General features: G+C 40.4%; 1 protein-coding gene across 1 annotated transcript; it reads right to left on the bottom strand.

Annotated features, from left to right (window-relative positions):
• Positions 1–4: 4 nt before the first annotated feature.
• On the bottom strand, positions 5–18818 carry sptlc2b (serine palmitoyltransferase, long chain base subunit 2b). Its single transcript, XM_040017332.1, has 12 exons — positions 18542–18818; positions 14553–14747; positions 14148–14302; positions 11510–11658; positions 10966–11090; positions 9557–9650; positions 8798–8903; positions 7312–7531; positions 6818–6944; positions 3756–3891; positions 3462–3591; positions 5–2274 (listed from the first exon to the last, which is right to left on the bottom strand). Exons 1-12 carry the CDS (start codon positions 18683–18685, stop codon positions 2161–2163), a joined length of 1695 nt encoding a protein of 564 aa, XP_039873266.1. The 5' UTR covers positions 18686–18818; the 3' UTR covers positions 5–2160.
• Positions 18819–23089: the final 4271 nt, after the last annotated feature.

The raw sequence follows: 23089 nt of genomic DNA, 5'->3' as shown, positions 1-23089 counted from the left end.
GAAGTTGATACAAAGAAAGTGATTTAATCTTTGCAGCACCGTTTCCAACAGCACGGTCAACAAACATCATGGCTTTATAAACTCCTTTAAGTGGTTTATCTCCAACCCAAATACGATTCCAAAAGGCAAAAGCAACAGATAAGTTTCCACTGGTCACTGCAAGCAAGTTTACAGGTATTGTAAGCAGCTCTGCATTTGAATCATTTCTGCACATTAAACCTGCAGTTTCAGTGAGGGGAAACCAGGCTGAGAAAAACAGCCGTGTTGCTGTTTGCAATTACATTTTTTTTGCCTCCATGGACAGAAATGTGAAGACTTAACATACTGCACGGCCCTGCAGGAAACTGAGTTTTATGTCAGGGTGCATACAGATCATAATGAAGTGTTCCACATTTTATTGCTTGTTAACAGCAAATGCATCACCAATCTGTTAGTCAAACTATTTTTTTTGTGAACACAGTACTGGAATGATACAGACCAAAAAAAAAAAGTGACTAATGTATGATGGATGTACAGTTTAAAAGACCAGCAAATAGCAGTCATGCTGTGCTGAAATGCCCAAAACATTAAACACACACACGTCTCTAAACTTGTGTTTCATCGAGTGTTTGCGGGAATTGGCCAGACGCTGGCCAGGTTTCTTACTGGCTACACTGACACTGCAGCTCACATCAATAAAGTGATGGAACATAAACACACAAAAACAACACACACTCAGATGAACAATGTTTGACAGTGGCTTGTAAAGCCGCATGTTTGGGGTGACCTTACACAGTAATGTCGGACCAAAACAGAAAGTCAAAAAAACAAATGTGACACAAAAAGCAGGTTGATATGGAATGTCATTCCAGAGGATGATAACATCTGGTGAATGATAAAGTGGGGGAAGGGAAAAACCAAAAAGAAAACCCCAATGACATTTGGACTATAACCAAACAAACCTTACAGGTTTTCAGTGACTACGTCATCTGGACACAAAACGCCCGTCAGTAGTGCTGCACTGAAGTTAAGACATGTAGTCAAGTTGAAACACACTTTCCACTCAGATAATGGTTTCCACAAATAAAAAAAATAAAAGATCGCTAACGGCCGACAAACACATGTTAAATAAATAAAGTTGTCTGTATATCAGATGAGCCCTACATCGTCATGCATACAGCGTGCTGTCGTGCTCAGATTGGCGATTCTCATGAAAGCACTTGAGTGAGAACGATTTCAGCCGGTGAGAAAGCAACAAACAAGATAGAAATCACATGTAGCTCATTAGCTTATAGAAATGTTAAAGACACAAGGCTCAAGTTTTTGAGTGCAGGTGTAAACCGTAAATAAAGCTGAAAAATATTTCTAGAAAATATGCAGTTAAAAAAAAAAAATCCTTTGTCTTCCTCTCTGGAATTCTTTCCCTGTTAAATGTTTTAATTAGGAATATCTGCTTTGCATTTTAACAGGAAGGCTAGAAAACATATCTATACATATACTTAGAACCTTTGGTTGGGTAAAAGAACCCAATAATCTCTCTGTTCAAGTAAAAGTGATTAGGATTAAAACAAAACAAAAGCAGATAAATACATATAGTATACACATGCTTATTCCCGTGAAATAATGCATCTCTCGCTGAGGTTTGGGATGCTACCCCAAGGCAGTATTACCAACATTGTGATAAATAATATTTACATATATGATCGTTTCCTATCGACTTCATCATAGCACGAGCTATGATCAGATTTCAAGAGTGCAAGAGCAGGAAGTCATGGCAGAGCTTCTTCTACCTCGCTCTGAGTTATTTGAATTACAAAGAAACACCACGCTGCTGCTGTTATTGCACAAATAAGATACACATTCAATGTGCGCACAAGAATAAGACTTTATGTTAGACAGATGCAGTCGCAATAAGTTAGGACAAACTGGAAGGCTCTGAATGGACTTTGTAACAACGGACACGGACGCATGTGGCTGATTTTGGTCGCGGTGAAGCTGTTGGGACTTTGGCTTTGAGTCCACTGGAGTTTGATGTGAACAAATATGGATAACATGAATGCAGACACTGGCTCAGACAAAAATACGTGGGGGCATAAGACTGATATCAGACGAGAAACGCTAAGAGAGGGGCCGGTGAGTTAGGAAAACACGCTCGGTGTGACAAGAAGAAGACGACGAGGCTCAGTCCTGAAGAAGACTCTCCTCGGACATCCACCCAAGCGAGGGAAGAGGCTGCTCACGTCTTGAGTATTTCAGCTGCAGGAGGTCGCCCACTTCACTGATGGCTTCCAATGCCTGACAAAGCAACAGGAAGAATGCAGTTAATCTCGATCCAAAATACAAGAGAAGAAAGCCACACAGTAAAAAAACAAAACAAAAAGACGGTACACATGCCAAAACTTAAGGGATTCAGCCAGACTGATAAGACTGGCTTTGATTTCTAACACGTCAGAGTGCTGAAGGAGGCGAGGAGTCCAAAAGCAGAGGTGAACAGAAGGCTCCCTGTATAAACCACAACTGAACACTTCTTTCCACCAGAGACTGTATCAGTGTTGCAACACACTGCAGGGCACCTGGAAACAATTTACCTTCCTCCTGACCTTTTTTCTGATTCCACGCTTTGCGAGGCCTGGCTTTTCCAAAGACGGAAAAAACGGCTCCTAGAAGCTCTGCTACAAAGGCAGGCCTGATGCCGTTTAAACGGACTATTACAAATGGTGTTGACAAGCTTCCCAGTAAGATGAATGAAGTGTCTTTGGAGAGACAGAGCAGCTCAAATAAAAGTCTCTGCCTGAGTCACGCTGTAATCTTTAGAGACAGCTTGGCCCTTCTAGGTTCCTTCAAAATAAAAGGACATATTGGAAGCATTTATTATTCGACAGGCACGCTCACACATACATGGACTCGAACGCAAGGCACAAAAAGCTGTCAGTCAGCGGTCAGGCGGGCTGGTTGATTAAAAGTGCAGGAATCCATGATCACCCACAGTGGATCAAAACAAACTCTTAAATCACATTGAGGATAAAATTAAGTCTTCAGCAATCAAATAGTCTATCCTGTAACAACAACTCTTGAACTGGCTTCAGTGGTGAAGGAGACCACTTAGAAGAGATCAGATGTGCCCCTGTCTTTAGGTCTTTGATGATATTTAAGAACTTACTGGAAGCTGCAGATCAGAAGTGGCAGCACTAGAATGAGGGAAGTGACTTTTGCAAAGCTCTGGTTTTAGGTCGTGCTTTACAAAGCAACATTTCAAACTGTTTTTAAAAGAGTGAACAATATTTTCAACTCAGTTTTGCACCAATTCTGCTTCCATGCGCACACAGATACGATTAACTTTTAGAGTAAAAACAGCCCATGCGGTAAGTATGAGTAAGGGGGGGGGGGGGAGAAAACAAAAGTAAACTTTTGTGTTTCATCAGTCGACACTGGTAAAAGGCTTTTGCTAGTAGTAAAAGGAGAATGTTAGAAATGGGACTTACTGTATCGAGCATCTCTCTGGTGTGAGCGGCTGATACACAGAAGCGTGCTCTGGATTCGATGATGGGCGTCGCGGGAAAGCCGACGACCACTGTACCGATGTTCCTCTTCAGCATCTCCCGACCGAAGGCGCTGATAAGCAAAGGAAACTTAGACAAAGAGCAGTGTGCTGCTATTCATACGATGGATCTACGATTAATGTTCTCATTAAGTAAAAGGTTATATTAAAAACTGAGCATATGCTCTTGTGCAGCTATACACCGAAAAAATCTAAACAAACAAAATAAAAAACACACCCGATTTTGGCCGGCATGTAGAGCATCAACGGTACAACGGGGGAGTCATCGTTGCCATAGATGATAAAGCCCATTTCGTGCAGTCTTCTGCGGAAGAAGGTGGTGTTCTGTGAAAGCTGTCGGAGGCGATCAGCACCTGGAAAAGGTAGACAGAGATCCAACTGGGCTTCAGAAGAGTTATTCACAATTTTGAGTCAATCTTTTGAGTCCGTTTACTCTCTTTACTCCCTGAGATTTCTTCCTCTTGAAGAAGTATCAACTGATTCTTTGCATTTTTGTCAAATTAAATATTATAATCTCTATTAAGTTAACTTTTTTGCAATTTGAGACCTCAAGTATTCACCAAGTAACATCTCCCGGCCTTGATTAAAGCCCCTCCACATCAGTGGTGCAACCACACAGGTGTTTTCACTAAATCTGCCTGATAAGCCCTCTTCAGTACAAATTGTTCCTGATTGGCATCCCCCCCACCCCTCACTCCCCATTGCACCTGTCAGAACAGGAAAACTTACACTTTTATGGCACTTTATTAGTACATGAACTTCAGTGATCTCACGCATTCCAGACAACCTGAGCAGACGTCTAATCAGCCAGAGTGAAAGCACCTGTGAGGGTGTGCTGCTCCTTTAAACCACACCGTTCTGGTTACTGGTGCTTGTAAGCTTCGTAAAATTTCATTATCTGCTCTTTTTCTGCAGCCAAGTGTAGAAAACGGTGTGTACTTTACAGAGACCCCTCCCACCACCACTCATGACGTCTTTATTCCTCAATTTAGCTCGCTTTTGAGCACAACTGATCCAGAGTGAAATACGCAGTTGTGGTTCTAACAGCAAAACCATGTTGATAAAAACAAACAAACAAAAAAAGTACAAAACTCTCAAGAGGGCCACATTGTTTCCAGCCTTCTAGTTATTTGAAGACTAGCTTTGAAGTCAAACAGAACTCTAATATTTTATGGTCAAGAGGTCAACATCAATCATGTGTCAACCTGATACATGTTGTGGATTCACTCACTGAGTCTGTCTGAGCCTCCAGAGATAGCATCGTAACCCAACAAATAACCATATGGCACAAAGCGCCAAGAGCAACACACATCTGCCTGGCTGTGCTCAAAAATGGAGCAGAAACTGCAGCTTCAGAGCACTAAGAGACACAACAAAGTCTGACATTACACTTAACCACATGCTTCTTTTCCAGTCAGGGGATCCAAAGGTATCCACAGAAGAATGGAAGATTCTTAAACCTCCTTATATACGGATGAAAGCTTTGTCTACATATATTTGATTAATATAAGCTTACAGGCTTTCAGCAACAACAATAGTTTCGCAGGCGGCTCAAATGTCACTCGTGACTTTGTGTCAGCGCCTGGATCTTCAAAGGGTTTCATTTCGAGGGCTGACGGGGCTGCAACCAATCAAACCGTAATAGTTACTGCTGCAATGCTGCAAGGTCAGCTGGTCTGGCCTACTCCTCTCAGACTAACTTACAGGAAAAGCTGATGACACTGTAGAAAGACAGTAACAAAGGTTAACACCAGATGTTTATTCCTATGCCTAATGAGTTTCATTTCATCTTATATCAGCATGTTTTGGAACTCCAAGTCAGTCAAGCCCTGTGAAGAGTAAAGGGGTCCCACCCTGCAAGAAAACAAGACCCTATCATCTATTTGTGTGTGTGTAGGAGAGTCCAGCAGAGTTTGATCTGCACAGACCTCTGGTCGCGAGCACCATGCTGCTTTGTACCCACAGCGTGAAGGAGCACAAACATATACAAAGAAACACACATCTGAAAGCCATAAAGGGGGAGAGGGGAGGGGCAGAATAAAGCCTTCCATCAGCCTGGACTGAACTGGACAAAAGAAAGGAACCGTTAACAACCAAATGGAAGAGCCACAATCACACAAAGTTCAGAGCCTGACCAACATATGTTGGTTTGCCAAATGTTCTCAGCTAACTTCAGACCAACACAGATATATTGCTATCAGTGTACATGTTGTCAAATATGCAACTGGGCTTGGGAAGAGTTCATTTAGAATCAGCGTTGTAGGCGAGCTTATTATTAACTCAACGTGTTGCAGCAGATAGCCACCCTCCTCGAGCCAAGACTTGTTCTCATTATTTTTAAAGAGAACATAATGCAGAAAAAAAGTGCCTGTAGTAATCTGGTCTCATCACATGCTTTGTCCAGCAGAGTGCGCTCCAATCTCAATGTTTATAACACGTAGTACCATGGACAACTAATCTATATGTGTCTGATACTTAAAAAATAAAAAATAAAAAAATACTGCATTTCTCAGTCCCTGATAAAGTTCTGAGCCTAAAACTCCATCATCAGTAAGCCAACAGTTTTTAAACATATTTAGAAATCAAAATCAGAAGTGTCTTGTACTAAACTTTGCACCCCATGCTGCAGTCACATGTGACACTGTCAGATTGTTTCTTATATAATATGGGCATGTACCTGTGCAGCATTTACAGCACACCCAGAAAGCTGTAACACACACACATGCACTTTGATAAAGTGCTCTGATACACCTTTATGTATAGGTAAATATTTACCAGTTAGCTAATAACACTGGCTGTTATCTCTTAGCTGTGATAAAATATAGACCGTATGAAGGAGTAGAAAAGCTGGCAAAGTTGATTAGAAATTAAATAAAAGCAATACCATAGTAACTTTGCATCCAATAACCCACCAATATGTCTGCAGAATAATATCTGAATGACTGGTCTATACTGCCATCTTGTGGTTATGTCAAATAATAGCAGGAAAACTGACCACAAACACAAGGTTAAAATTTCAGTGATTTCTTAAGTGTTGCAACCAAAACAAAACTGCAGGGGGAAAACAAACAAAAAACCATTTGTAATTAAAATTTTAAAGATTCAACTTTAATATTTGATTTGCCAGGCTAATTAACAAAACTTCTATTTGCAATTTGACCACCAAAATGTTTCTGCACAACAATAAATAAGCAGTTATCAGAAACAGTTTATGGATAAAAACACCGTCTACACTTCCCTTCCAGTATTCCAAACAGCTTTGAGCAGTTTTCCACCTACCCAGTGTGGTCCCATCTTCTCCCATGATGATCTTCATAGAGGTGATTATCTGCTGGGCCACAGGAGGGGACATAGAGGTGGCATACATGGCGCTATGAGAGTGGCGGCGCAGATAGTCAATCAGCTCCTGACAGAATGCAATTAAAGTGAGGGGGGGGAAAAAAAAGTATCACTAGGACAGTTGGGACATGATTTTTTTTTTTTTTTTTTTTAAACATGGCATACTTGAGTTTTTCAAATTGTGGTTTCTAGCTCAAAATGAAAGCATACACTCAATCAGATCCTATCTTGTAAAACAGGAAGCTGAATTCCACTTTACCAGTAAACACTGTTGGCCAACACTGAATTAAGCAATTTAGGAGTTAGGAAACTACTCAAGCTATTGACTATGAGTAAGTGTCTCAATACTGTAATAACCAAGAACCATTGCTTTGACTACTTCACATTGCACAGACTAGACTTAGCCTTCTGAACACTGTCAGCAGTTCACTAACCTTTTTGCCTCCAATATATCCCCCAGCAGCCCCAAAGCTTTTGGTGAATGTTCCCATCATGATGTCAACATCTTTGGAATCCAGGCCAAAGTAGTCCACCACTCCCCTGCCATTAGGGCCCAGGGCGCCGATACTGTGAGCCTCGTCCAGGTACAGGTAGGCCTTGTAGCGCTTCTTCAGAGCTATGACCTCCGGCAGGCGTACGATGGACCCCTCCATACTTCAGAATTATGAAAAAAAAAGAAGAAAGAAAGAAACAAAATTAAACGTCTGCAACAAACCTAAAGCCATTATTAACAAACACCCACAATCTGAACCAAAGCACCAGAAGGCTGCTGTGTAAAGCAGTTGACATTAAAAGGTACATGCCTAACACTTGCAGGGCTGTTTATGCATAGGTGATAGACTGTACTCTCAAACAGAGTACAGTCTATTTTAGCAACATAAGGTTTAACTCTAGAAATCCCTGTGGAAATGAAACTCCATTAACACTGCATCAGTAAAGGGCACTGACTCTTTCAGGCAGCTGGTCTGAGAACTATATTGATCAACAGGATTGATTGTCCTTATAGTAAATCCCTTCAAAGAACAAGGAATTAGGGGTGCAACGATACACAAAATTCATGGTTCGGTTCGGTACTTTGGTGATACAAAAAAAAAAAATGTTCATGCCTTTTTAATTTATCATTTATTAAAATTATAAATATATATTTTAACTCAAAAGTACAGTTTTTAAATTTAATGTTGCTGAAACAACAAAATAAATCTGATCGAGAAATCACTCATCTTTGGAAAAGAGAGGTTATTACAGAAAAATGTCTCTTTCCAAAATAAAAGCTATACTATACGCTTCTTCTGGGCTATATTCTCAGCAGCATATTAAACATATCAGGTCCCCATAAGGAGAATCATGTGCTAACGGCTGTCTAAATGACTCGGGTAAAGTTTGTAGCATGCGTGCTTGTTGTTTTTGTCTTCCACTTGTCTTTGCACTAGGATGATGTCGGAGTAAATGTGCAGTCATATTCGTTGTGTTCCCACAGACAGACAGCTGCTATGTTGCTCAAAGACCGATCAGCCAGCTCACATGGACAGATATCCACGGTAGTCCCACACCACCCAAAAAAAGAAGCTGTGGTTGAAGAAGCTAACATATTAAACTACCAATCTGCCAACACCACCTATGTGTCATGATATCAGAAGTGGCTAATTGTTACCTCTTTGGGTGCAGCTGTCTGCCTTGGCTAGTGGCAGATGGTCATGTAACAACTTACACCCAACCACAGTAGTATAGTCATAAAATATTAAGAATTAATTTGATTTGCAGTATTTATGAGGTTGAAATGACTAACTATACATTACCAGCTCACACACCATATAATCTATGCTAATTCGTTAAGGCAGTACATTATTTCGTTTAGGCAAGTGTAATGCTTTAGAATAATATTTTATCGTGCTGAAAAACCACTAAAACTGCTGTCTGCACCTGTAGATGCCCTCCACCACAATAAGAATTTTCTTCCAGGGTCGGTGGGTTCTCGGCTGCCCGTGCACGATGGCATCTCTCAGTAGCTTCTCAAGGCTTTGCATGTCTACAACACAAAGGAGTTTGTGAATAAATGTTTGTTTTAGGTTACTCATTAAATCATTGACAGTAAGAAAAGCCAAGTAATGAAAAGACAAGCAAATTTAAGGATTAACATTTTCCCAACAGAAATATGAGACCCGTGTTAAATGGATGAACAACTCTGTCAATATTTCATGATCACAGAGCATTTTCTCAGAAGCCACACGGCCTGGTTCCTGCCTGCTGACTACACGTCATGATCTCAGCTGTGTGTGTGTGTGTGTGTGTGTGTGTGTGTGTGTGTGTGTGTGTGTGTGTGTGTGTGTGTGTGTGTGTGTCTGTCATGTTTTTATCCTGAGCCGAAAAATAACCACACCCTATAATGTGTTATTTAGCACTGGAAACAATACAGTCAATGTATAACTGCAGACGTGAGTAAGCAAGTGTCCAAAAAATAGTTTGGATTTTATAAAAGCAGCATGTTGAAATGTACGCACACACCCACGCTGAATGTCTTTGCCATCCTTTTGACTTAACTGGAATTATTGTTAATCGTTGCATAGAGTTGAATGATCCATTCTAATCCTTTGTCTCCAGTGTAATGTCAAGCTTTGGGTGTAACGCAAAATACAGCTCAACTGCTTGCAGGTCAGAGGTTTAAAACTGGAAGTCACTCACTGTTGTGTTTGAAGACCCGAATCGTGGAGCCCGACAGACGAGCACCCAGCACCAGCGACGTATGATTCAGCTCGTCGCTCAGGATGAGGCAACCCTACAACCGCAAACAGAAATGAATTTTTCAAATGAAAGCGACAAAGTTTACACATTTTCACGTAACTTTAGCAGCTCACCAAGTAGCCAGAACAGCAGAACGCCATTATTTCTCCAGAAATGTATATAGCTCAGAATTTAAAGAACTGTCTTCGCTCATCCTTGTTTAGGGATGGATCTATTGTTATTTAGGTTACACTTAAGGTAAGCCTTTAGTACATGAGGCAAATATTACAAGAAGAAGTCGCGTAACTGACACACTATGCCTGCCAATGTGAATTTTTATTACATTGAAGAGTGAATTAAATATGACAGATAAAAAAATGGATCGATAATTGTTAAGTTCATACAGACTGAAAGCAAAAAAGACATCATTAAAAGCAATACCAACCCGTTTAAAAAACAAACAAAAACATAACATAGCAAAATGGCAGCCTGCCCAGCTCTTAAAATCAACACGCCCAAACGGTCAAATAAAAGTTCCTCTAGTCAATGAAAACCCGAGTTCGTTACAACATCACACTATGAGGACAAGGATGTGAGCTAGTAGAAACGTGACAGCCACGGTTAAGAATTTATTAATGTTTATGACCAGAGCAGTCTGATTAAATGTCAGTCTCGATGTTGTTTCCTTTCCCACGTTTGTCATTAATGGTCATAAAGACGTATGCTCTGACTCACAAGGTGCAGTGACCTATCAGCACAGATTTCTACCTCCCCACCAGCTACAGAAGAAAAGCATCACGGCTGGAACAACAGGAATTCCAACACTCAGATGTTTTGAAAACTTTCCCAGAAACTAACGGGTTTTAGAACAACCTGAACTCTACAAGTGTGGCTATCCATCTGAAAAAAATACCCTGTTTTTGTTTGTTGTTTTTGTTTTGTTTTTTAATCCTGTCCCCTCTGGCAGCCTCTGCAATCTGAATTATGATCTGAATGCATGATTGTGCCAAACACATTTTGGTTTTCCCACCAACACAACACCTCAGGCCCCACACCCAGAGACCCCAATTAAACCTGTTTGACCAGGATGTATTATGAATGGAGTGATTTTTTTCCAACTGTTTTGGCAAGGCCTTTGTAAAGTATTTAGTTTTACATTTATAAGTGACATTGGGCAGTAGCTCTGTGGGAGGGCAGGATCTTCGCCTGGTATCCAGTAAGTATCCCATTTTCACTTTATACAGGAAGAGGTGGGTTTCCTCAGCACAAATTGCTGTTACCAACACTCACAAAGGAATCAACGTGATAACATACGTACAGACTCAGATGAATACATTTGAGTAACAATGGAAGTGAATGAAATTCCTCACCTTCCCCATGAGAGCAGGAATATTCATGGAATTGGTTGCAAAACCCATGCCAAAGGCCATGGCTGACTCAACTCCCAGAAACCTGGCAACCAATTGCTCCATTTCCTCGTGGATGTCCAAGTTTCCTGAAAAATCACAGCAGCTCTTCAGGTTCCTCTAATATTTAAATTACAGACTTTTCTCTAAGTCACGCTGCCTTTTCTATCATATCGGTGAAGTCAGTCCATTTCCCTTAAGCTACACCCCCCCCCCAAAAAAAAGTAAAGAAAAAGAGAAAAAGAGAGCAGCATACTAGGTGCTGAAAGGTAAAAGGATTTGAATTTCAAAGCTCCCATCACAGATTATTATTTCAGCACTTGAGCTGTGGCTACTGATGCATCCTGAAAGTGAAAACAAATGTGGAGCAGCGGTTTAAGTGGAAGTGGAGAGTCTGGGCAATTCCACTTTTACTCATAGTGGAAAAAAAAGCATCCTTGAAGGATGACGAATCACAAGAAGGATTTCACAGACCAAATGTCAACATTCAAAAGATTTCACCCCTTACCCATCTCACAGCGAGTGCTGCCCACTCCCACTCCATACATTTTTGTGACCTCGAGAGCAGCATCGGCACAAGCTCCGGTGTTCTCAGCGAAGCCGAGGTAGTTGTATGAGCCCATGTTGATAACGTCCTTCACCACTTTGCCTGTATGCCTGACGGGAAGAGACAGAAGATTGGGTTTAAAAAAAAAAGTTGTTTCTTTAACCTTGTTTGCTCATTTTGCAATGCAAATCTTTTTTAGTGTTTACATTTCAGCTTCCAATGTTATCATGCGCATTGGAACAACAAACTATTATGTTATCAATAGAATTTGGCAGGTATGCTGCATTTTTTAAAACAATAGATACTAATCAGAGAAATATTTTTAAAGAATGATAGTCTTTAAAATAAGCAGAGCAGTTTATTGACAGCTACTGAACTAAATTCAGTAGCTGTCAATAAACTTTTCGACTCTTTAATTACAGATCACTTAACATTATAAAGACCCTACTGTACCCTATTGTAGGTAGCATGTGCTAGCTCGTGCTACCTACAATAGGGAGAAATAACAACATCCCCTTTAACAGAAAGAAACTTAGAGCAGAGCCGGACTTTATGAACAAAAGTACTGGGCCACACCTGTTTTCAGCCCTACTGCCAAATGCCACACACACCTGGCTTTGCAGTCTGCCTTCACAAACTTTTGTGATATAATCAGTCATTCTGAAGAGCTCACTGAATTCCAGCATGGCACTGTGACAGGATGCCACCTTTGCAACAAGTCAGTTCATGAAAGTTTTCCCTCCCAGACATTTCATGAGTAGCTGTAAGTGGCATTATTGCAAAATGGAAGCATTTAGGAACCACAACAACTCAGCTAAAAAGCAGTGGACCTTTTAAAGTTACGGTGGATCGTAGGTAGAGCTGGGCGATAGAACGATAACGATATGTATTGCGAAATTAACTTTTCTATCGAGGAAAAGTTAAACTATTGCGATAGGCCTCATCTCTCTTGTCCTCTTTTAAAAAAAAAAAAACGAACAACAGCCAATCCAAATTAAGTAGCGCAGAGCCGAACCAATCACAGCCGCAGCGTCACGTGACTTGTTACGTGCCGCACATGTGTATTTGTTTGGGAAGCAGCCAGCGGTAATGGAGGAAATGACTGACTAGAGAAAAATCAACCGAGCGTGACCGAAGGTTACCGAAGAGAAAACAGATGATGGTTCCAACGCCGGAGAGATTGTCGAACGGAAGGCCAGAGAAGTTCCGTAGTGTGAAGGTATTTCGGCTATTTCAAGTCTGACAAAAAAACAGAGTAGCGTTCACTGTAAATTGTGCTGAAAGCAAGTCTGGAAATACAATAAACCGGTGCATGCTCAATCTCTGACTGGAAGCGCTAATCCGTCATTCGGCTTTTGTCAGACTAAAGTAACTGTTAAAACTGTTTGAAAAGCTCAGCTATACAACAAGGAGAGATCGAGAATTTCCTTTTAGTTCTCAGTTTATTTGATATTGACAAAAGTTAGTCAGTTTTGTCTGTTCTTCTGTAAAACAAACTAAGATTTATTTTTAGAATTAATATTTTGTTTCTAAGTGGAATTGACAATTTAGTCTGTTTCGTTTGTTCTATTTTGAAACTTAAACGCTTTAGCGGCTGCTTTTTGTGTAGTTTGCAATATTTGCCTTTATTTATCTGAAAAAGTCTCATGTTCCTTAAGTACATCTACCCTGTTGAACTTATTATGGGAAATAAATATTTCAATCAAAAGAAGCTGCTGATTATTTCACATTTTACTTGTGAGCAACGGCACATTTAAATCTTACAAATATAGTTATTTGGCTTATATCGTGATAGATATCGTTATCGCCTGAAATGAAAAAGAACATATCGTGATATGAAAAAAATCTTATATCGCCCAGGTAGGTAAAAGTCGCCAAAGCTCTGCAGACTCATTAACTACAGAATTCCAAACCTCCTCTGGCATTAACATCAGCACAAAAACTGTATGCCGAGAGATTCCTGGCAGAACAGGAATCTGTTTGTATTTAAAGTTTTACAGAAGTAAGCTGCTCTTTTAGGGCACTGAGCTAAAGCACTCTGAACGCCCTTGAAGTAAACACAGAAATAAAAATGATCAACTCGCTCATCTAATTTGGTTCGTCATTATCGTCTAATCATATTTTCCTAAATAGTACCTCTGGAAATCTACAGGTGTAAGGGAAATACATTTGAGGCTTTAAAGGACCGACTGCCAGTTTGCTTTGGGATGTCAGCATGTTCAGGGATGATTTCTTTTTCATACTTTACTGTAATGAGTTGTGTAGGGTGTATCTTAGGACATCATGTGACAGAAAGCAGTGGTTTCAACATAACCACGTGAATCATGCCTTGCATCACTCACTATCAGAAACACAAGGTCAGTAAACTGTGAGTGTAAATCAGTGACACAGAAATACACACCTCAGAGAGACTACGTCACTCTCATTATCAGAACTGCAAGGTCAGTGACTTAAAGTGCATGTTAATGGAACAGACACACACACACACACACACACACCTCTGAGGGGGAGTAATGACCTTCGTGTGAAACACCTCTATTCAAAATAAACACATGGAGACAAAGAACCACAAAAACAACACAAAAAACAAGCGACTTACTCAAACGTCCAGTTGTAGTCGTGAGTTACTCTCTCTACCAAGTCCACCTTGGCACCAGGAACACTGCAGATAGGGCGGTTCCAGTTGTCTCGGATCCGCATGTACAAATTCCTGGTGTAAAAGTTTTCAAAATCCTGATAGAGGGGGACAAAATCCTGCAGAAAGAAAGCGAGAAAGTGCAGACGATTTCTAACATAATCTTGACATTTAAATTAGGAGCAATCTCTGAACCAGATGTAAAACAACATAACATGAACACCAACTCTTTTCGGACATCAAATATCCAAAATTCAAACATAAAACATGTTGCAATAAAAGTAGGACGACTAGATTATTTTGTCTTGTTTGGAATTTGTCCCCTGAATTTGTCTTGTATGTGAAAAACTTCAGTATACACTTCATTACCTTCTGCTCGTCTCTCTCACGGGCCACATGGCACTTTTCAATGTCCCAGTGTCTAAGGAAGTCTCTGAGGTAGCCAAAGATGGTGAGGATACCGTAGCCCATGTAGGTGAGCACAGCAACCCATAGAGGAGTCTCCTCGAAGGATTCCACAAATGGTTTCTTGTACAAGCTGGAATTATGGGGGACATTTTGGTTCTGGAAGTCAACAAAAAACAAAACAGAAAGGTTAGAATCTCAATTTCAATTAACAAGTGAAATTTAAACATCTTTGTGCAGATTCAACCAGCCAATCTGAGTGTGAGATATAGATTTAAGACCACTTCCGCATCTCGCCAGATCTGTTCGCTTACTACTACTATACAAGAACTCCAAAACACAGCGGTCACTCCAGTTTAAGCTGGAGTTTGAGTTTGTCTTGCAAACACTGTCAGAAAGCTAAAAGTTACACAATAAGCACATATATTCGTGGACACTGAGGCATTCCTGTGTCACTGCAGCCCCCCCCCCAGCCCATTCCCTCTAGGGCTCTGAGTCACTGAGCTTTATGAATAGTTATATTGATCTTGGATTGCGAGGTGATATAAATGTGGTCATAGATTGGTGGAGCAGCACAACGTTGAAAAAAATAATAATAAAAAAGCTTGGCTATTTGATTTTTTTGGTAACAGTAAACCGATGAGGGCAGTTACTCATTACATTGCTCTGCCCTGCAGCTTAGCAGCCATATCGCATATGACCAGTCATGCCTCTCCGAGAAACACCTTTGAGCTTGACCAGGAGAGAAGCGTGCATGTGTGTGCACAAGGTGTGTAACTAAACCCAAACACACAGGTAAAAGTTCACTGAAACAGCACTGAGAGAATAGCACTCGGGCAGCCATGTTTTCTGAAAGCAGTGAGCACAAAACAGTCCTGTTCAAGTGCACTGTTCAAACAGACTGTTGCATACCGATGGCAGCCAACAAGACTAGATGTAGTTTGCCTGGCTTCAGATTTACTCCGTTTAAAAATAAAATAAAATAAAAAATACACCAGAGGTCCCATTTGTTTATAGACGAGCATCACTGAAACTGCACCCAGAGGAACAGCCAAAAAACAACCCTTTATGTTTGCTCTGTCTCATGCTTCCTCTGCAGTTCAGCAGATCATATTACACTGTATACATAATAAGAGCAGCTCTTGGTGTACGGTTCACATCAGACACAACAAATTATGTCTAATTGTCAGCTGAAAGGATCTTTCACTCTGCAAGCTCAAATCCTTCTTCCAAACATTTTTCGATAAACTTGTCATACGTGATTATTGATCCGTCACTGAAATCCAGTCTTTACTGTAAAATGTGTTAAATACTGCACTCGATCGACAGGGAACACTCATTTCAACTAGCTGACTGAAGGAAACAGTTTAAAAAACAAAACAAAACAGTGCTGCTAAAAGAGAGAAATCATTAACAGCCCTATTCCTCCATCAAACACAGGTCTCACCAGGAAGCAACAACAAATTCAAGGCCTTATCAACAGCAAGCAGAGTGCCCAATCAAAGCAGGCACAGGAGAACGCTTTTTCACCATTTACAGCAATTCCAGTTTAAGTGTAAATACCATGTATAACAATGACCAAGGCCAATCACCCAGTTTGACATTGCCAAATAAAATTAAAGAGGTCCTGATGTGCGCATTTCTAGCTCCAGGTTTCTTTTTTTTTTTTTGGGACTCCATTAGCTTTTACTTTTTGCCTTAAACCAGCTCATTACAGGCCCCGCCCTCATAAACTGAAGGTTTGAGGAGCAGGTGGGTAGGGCAGCAGTCAGCCTCGTGTCCCTAAGATGAGCATATTCGCTACCAGTGACTCACACAGAGGCAAGAGTAGGAAAAAGAAACTTTTCTAAACTGATCTTTTGGTTCACAGCCTTTACCGCCACATACATTCATTTCATTATTTGCAACTTTGACGATGTTAAAACAAGCGTCTATATATATCTTTAAGGATTAAGCTGTTAATATAGCCACAAAATCTGGATCTAGTTATGTAAATGCATTAGTGTTGAAATCAGCATTCTGAATGCTGTTGGATTAATGCTATCTCCCTTCTGTGTTTAATTTAAACAAGCTAAAAACAACAAACAAGGCGTCTGCCGTCCACTACCACAAAAAAACCAAACAAAACAAACAAACAAACAAACAAAAAACCCAAACCAACCCCCCCAAAAAACACCACACTTTCAAAAAGAGTTCTTTTCTTTTCTTTTTGTGGGTTTCATTCCTGCCTTGGGAATGAAAGGGAAGGACCCCACCCTTCACAGCCTGAAGACATTCATCTCCTGCTCAAGTGTCATGTGAAAGTAGTGGTGTCCTTCTCTCCCAGGATACTGATAAGTTTCTGTGGTAATAACTCCGCAGGACCTCAGTCGTCTCATACTGGGGTCAGCGTAAACAAAGGCCTGTCTGATTTCACCTGGCACAGGTGCAATATACACGCAAGAGGTGAAAAACAACAGAGTGTAAAGTTACAGAAAAAAAGTCTCCACTGCAGTCAGGCCTGATCAGGTGTCATGCTCCCCTTGACAGCATAAGTATATGTAGCCTATACAGCACAGTAAAACCCAATACAAGGTAGAATCACAGTAGTGACTTTCTAGATTGGAATATGTTAAAGAGAAATGCTTATTTTAAAAATAAAAAGTACAAGTACAAGTTAATTTTAACTTAAACAGCTAGCTTGAGGTTTATAGTATTAGGCCTAAAAGTGTAGACTGTATGAGATCACCAGAGAATGCATTTCCTGAAGAAACTGCAGTGTGAATGCTGATAGCTGAATGTTTTGAGCTGAAATGTAATGTCATATTGAATGAGCTGAAATAGGCCGAATCATTCACCTGAAGGCTAAAATGTAGAACAGTTAAGAGCTAAAGTTCACACAGAAGTGGTTTCAAAATTGGAAAGTAGCTGAACATCTTTAAAATTGAGATGAGAAAAAGCTGACCAATACCAAAAGAAATTTAGAATCACAAAACATCTGAATGAATATTGAAAGTTCATATTCTTTAAATCACTGAAATGTGGGGAGAATCCACTACAGACACACAACAGTGTGTTTGTTATGCTCCTGCTGTCATAAATGTGGCCACAGGAGCAAGTTAAAAAGTGGAGTCTTTGGGTTGGTTAGAAGTTACTCCCTTCACTTGCATCCACAGTTTAAAAAGTTTACATGTGTTAGTTTTGAAAGATACATTGGTTGATAACTGTAGACCAAACTCTGTGGACACAGCAGCAGTTGAAAGAGAAGATTTTAAGATGCATCTTTTGATCTATGCCACTCTGGCATTTGGCTTTTGTCACTGTAATTGCCAACATTCCATAGACACCCATTATAAACTCTGAAACGGGTGAAAAAAAAAGCATTAAACTCAAACTTTGAACACCACAGACACCATTCAAACTTTGTGTCTGTAGGTCAACGTATGTGGAAGTAGTTAGAGATGAAAGATGAGTAAGTTGAAAGAAGATTTGAACATTCTCCCCACTGAAATACATTATAAATATTTATTGAATAAAGTTGAATAATTTGAAAATATAAAAGTTAGAAATGAGGGAAAATACCAGCAGTAATGTCCAAAAGAAGAGGAATCTAACGGTGGTTTACAGTTTTTTTTCTATGCTGAATGGCGCTGAAGGAGACAGCGTAAAACAAACGTACGGAATATGAAATAATAACAATACTAATAAAGACGTGAACCAACTGCCCAGACTTCAGTCTTGGCTAATTTCATTGACATAGCAGCTAACTCGTGAGGTCACAGTCATATGGCAGCTACTCACACTCATATGCCTGCTGTGGAAACACACTCCCTCACAGGAGTATGTGGTCACAGTACAAACAGAAGTAATACAAACGAACGGCTCACAGGCTAACACTAACAGGATTAATTCAAACTATGCTGAAGAGCTGTTTGTATATGGATGTGCCCTAGCAGTTGACGGTTGGGCCTTACCTTGTCTCTGGGGCGGCGATACTTCTGTGGCTGTTCAAACAGAGAGTGATCCTTCACGAAGCCATTTTTACTGGCCTTTTTACCATTCGAGGTCCGGTGACAAATGTCCCCGTTTAGCAGCTTACTCGTAGCACTTTCCGTCATCTTCGTCGACCGGCTAAACCTATAAATTTCCCGGTTTGACGTAGCTTAACTTGGGTAACGTTATCGTGAAGTATGAGCTGAAGAAGAAGACGCTATTCAACGCCCACTATGAACCATGAAGACACGAGACTGCCGGAAATCCCCGCCCCTCAATGGTGTTATTGGCCAATGCGGTTACTCCAGGACAAAGATCGTCTATATAGTCAAAAAATATTGTTCCTACCGTTTAAACAAAACAATGAACGATAAAATACACACACACACGCGCTAGCGAGCGCACACACAAACACACACACACACACACACACTACATATATATATATATATATATATATATATATATATATATATATATATATATATATATATATATATGAGAAATAGAGAGACACAGAGAGAGAAGAGAGAAACGACTGTCACTGCTTATATACATTTCCTGCTATGTCTTACGTAACAGCTGCTGTTCAAATAACAAGAAAAGTGATGATAACTAATTTGGGGTCTTGGATTCATTGCAATTAGCACTTGTAACGATTCTCCCAATTTTTAGGCAAACAATTTGCCATTAAACTCAGGAAACATAATCTGCAAATTTCGTGGCGGGATTTAACAACGTGATGACATTGCGTTTTATTAGGAACAGTGTGAGAGCTCTTACTCTACTCCTCCCTCCCTCTCTGCTAGGTCCACCCTCTCGTTAGCGTTGGACGTCCTAAAGCCCGGGCCTTGGAAATAACCCAGAATAACCTTCGCTTGGGCGTCAACTGAACACCTTTTTCCACTGACGTTTTTTTATGTGCCGAGAAGATACAAAACAATGCGTCACTGTGTATACTGTGCAATAAATTAATTCCACTATTAATGCCTTAATTACGTATTACTTCATGGGAGAAACACTGCCATGGACCATATTTGAAGTACACAGGCAGGGAAGAGATCTCTGTTGTGAAAGCGTGCAGCAACAATGGCATTTTCTGGACACACAGCCAGGGTTTTGTGGTGGACCTCCTTGTTGTACTTCCTGTTCTTTTCCTGTTTGGTACATGTCTAGTGGGGAAACGTGCCTGGCTGTCAGCACACAGTGCTGGATAATATGTGACTGTTTGTACAATCCTCCTGCTGTAAAGCAGCATTACGCTCCTTTCTGGCTCCATCATTTGCATGTATTTGTTTGGTTGCTGGAGGAATATTTCATGTGAACAGGGCTGTTCAGACTCTTTAAAAACCCATTCCCACTTTTAGCCTCCTAGATGGCACTGTTGTGCTAGGGAAAGGTTGAGCCCCATCTGTTCCCGCACCTGCAGTCAGAGGTTATATGCTGGTGCTGTCGGTCAAATATAGTTCAGAGTTAAGCGGTCTCGGCGTGTTGCTTCGGTGTCACATCCGCAATTAAGACACTGATGATAAAATCTGATGATTTAATTCTCTAATCAATGGTCAGCCCTCCTCTCAAGGTGGTAACCTTGTTTGTGGATTAATGCAACATCAGCCTGGTCAGCTCTTACCACTGTGCACAAATGCAGTTAAGCACCCATCCATTCCAAACCTGATAAAGGTGATAAGGATCCAGCTTTAATAGGATCAGAGGCAGGGTTAAAAGGTACAGGGACGTGCTCTCATGGATGCAGATAGTGCAAGGAGCTTTTACGTTGATGGTATTCGTTCTGATGAGACTGTGGAAACCATACTAACGTAAAATGAGCAAGCAGTTTGTTTGTTCTTGGTATGACCTCTGTCTTCTCGTAATTATTAGCTTTATCCCTTAAACAGATCTGATGCATTGGATAGTCATTACACTGTTATTTGTTAATAATACAAATTCTATGTTATGTTATGCGTTATGATAACTGTGGAACAGATTCATCTCTGAGATATAACCTTAACAGTATCACAGACCTTTTTGTTTTTCAGCTGCTACTATCGCACGTCCAAGGGTTCCCAACTAAAGCAAGTGAGGCAGCAGTCCCAGGTACTGAGCTCCAAGAGCTGAAAAGATATTAAAAATTGACCTCCACTCATGCCAGGGGTGCCAGATCTGTAGTTTTCCTAGAAGAGTGGGTTAAATAGGGTAGAATTCAAATGTATACCCTTTTCTTCTTCTTTCAGCTCGTCTTGTTAGGTGGATCATCTGCCTCACTATCTGCATGTCCTCCTTCATTGCATCCATGAACTTTCTCTATGGTCTTTCTATTTTCCTCCTGCCTGGCAGCTCCTCTTCTGCACATGTCCAAAACATCTCAGTCTTGACTCTTTAACTTTGTCTCCAGCTCACTCCCAGTGAAACTCTTAGCACCTTCCAATCTGTATACTCAAATCCTAACAAACTCCTAATTAAAGTTGCCAACTCTACTGGTATTGGGCTTTTTCTTTTAGTTTTCGATTTATTTTGGCTAGTTGTGATTGGCTGTTAGACTGATTTGTCGCATGCCAACCCTGATTTTAACAGACACATGGGCAAATGAATGCTGAAGAGGCCTGATTTTGTATATCTTCCGTAATTTGGATGACCATGACTTCATTTTTTGACTTTGTATCTTACTTAATATAATGATTAACTGGTCAATGAAACAAACAAGCCCATAATTACTCTCATTGCCTTACTTGCAGTTATAATATAGTTGTCCTACACAGTACTATAGGAATGAAAGTAGCAATTAGTTAAAAAGCTTCCAGACTTTGAGAGTTATTTAACTTTTCTTACTATTGCTACATACAGTTTTCAAGGCTGTTGATATCTAGCATTTTTTTTAATCTTAACAAAATGTAAAGTTGCTTCTATGTTCCTGAGCAATAAATATATAATGAATACTGAAGTCAGTGCAGATCTTAAACTTGCATTCTTTCTAATGGCCACCAGGTGGCGACTCCACTGTATGCAAGAAGACGCTCCAGTGTGCAGAAGTGCGTGACTGAATGACATATCCTTGGTAAATGTTTCCAAATGTGTTTATGGTCTTAATGCTAATATTAGGTCACTTTGAAATTATAGAAACAGTTGGACTAAAATAAACATTAAGCAGGCTGTTTTCTCATTGACGAGTTGCTACTGAGTGAGGCCTAAGTCACAGTGATTATTCCCATCGTACATATACAGTCTATGCTAAGATTAATGGGGAATTTGCCAGATGGGGGAATGCTAAGATCCTATCTGTCGATGCAATGGCAGAAAATGACAACTTGTATTGTGAGTTCTTGTTTTCTTTATGAACTGGCTGTGAGTTTAACTGACCCGTGCTGTAGTTCGTCTGATGTTAACATTTCAACATCTGCAGCCCGCTTTAAAATAATATGGTCTGTTATGGGAACTGATCAAAGGGATTTTTTTCATCCTCTCCCCATCTCTGGTTAGACATGAGGATCTATTGTCTATAAAATATTTGAATCTAAATGCAACATGAGAGTAATTATGCCTGGGAGCATATGTACCCCAAGCCTCCTCTTTCAAGCAAACATCAACTTTCCAGCCAACTGATATTCAGCTTTAGCCTAGTCATGCTACCTGTTGGTGTTTTTTCAAAATTTGCCCAACAACAGCTTCATCCTCATCATGAAAACAGAAAATTATCCTTGTAATTTATTCGTATTCAAAAGGAGAACACTGCACATAGCAACTCTTTCCCTGGGCACCTGGCTGATTGGATACCTGCAGCGACTCAGACATACTATGAATGCAAAAACTCTTTACAGATATTGATTCTTTCGCTGATCCGCGGTGCTATAAAACCTGCTCTTGCATCATAATCCAAATACCTTATTATCATAATCTACCCAGCGTGATGCCCCAAGAAAACTTCCCTGATGAGAAAAACATCACAATTACAATATCTCCATTGACAAGGTCATATGTCCCCGCCAACGTTCTTACAGTGTAATTCAAACAGGGCATTATTTCCCATTCACCGAAGATGCATTCCTGCTCTCTGCTGCAATTTCCCCGCTTTGATGTCATCTAATGAAATCATCAGGAGAATCAATCTCTCCTCCTATTCCCACGACAGCCTATTAAGACCCAGCACTAGAGGAAGTCTAGGCAAGCAGCCATTTTTAACTTCGGCGGTGTCTAAACGCAGGGCGATAACAAATGATGAAATCAAACTGGTGCACAAGTAAGAATATAAATGAGTATAAACGAGGGTGCTCGTCGCTAGGAATTACGCTCCGCTTCGCAGAGAATTTGCAAGTCATATCCCAATCAATGATCCATCCCGGCGCTCACTAATAATTCCTGTAATCAATGCTTCCAACAATCGTGTAGGGACAAAGTGTTAATTAGAGCACCGCTTGTGACACTGTAAACGGCTAAAGGGAGAATAGTCAGTATGGGCGTAGCATGGAGGAGGATTAGGTGATACTCATACGAGCAATATAGCTTACTCCACCATCGTCATTCCTTGTTGCTTGTTT

This window comes from Simochromis diagramma, unplaced genomic scaffold, assembly GCF_900408965.1.
Source record: "Simochromis diagramma unplaced genomic scaffold, fSimDia1.1 OVJJ01000802.1, whole genome shotgun sequence".
NCBI lineage: Eukaryota > Metazoa > Chordata > Actinopteri > Cichliformes > Cichlidae > Simochromis > Simochromis diagramma.
The sequence above is the reverse complement of the archived record's forward strand: the minus strand, read 5'-3'. Positions and strand labels throughout refer to the sequence as shown.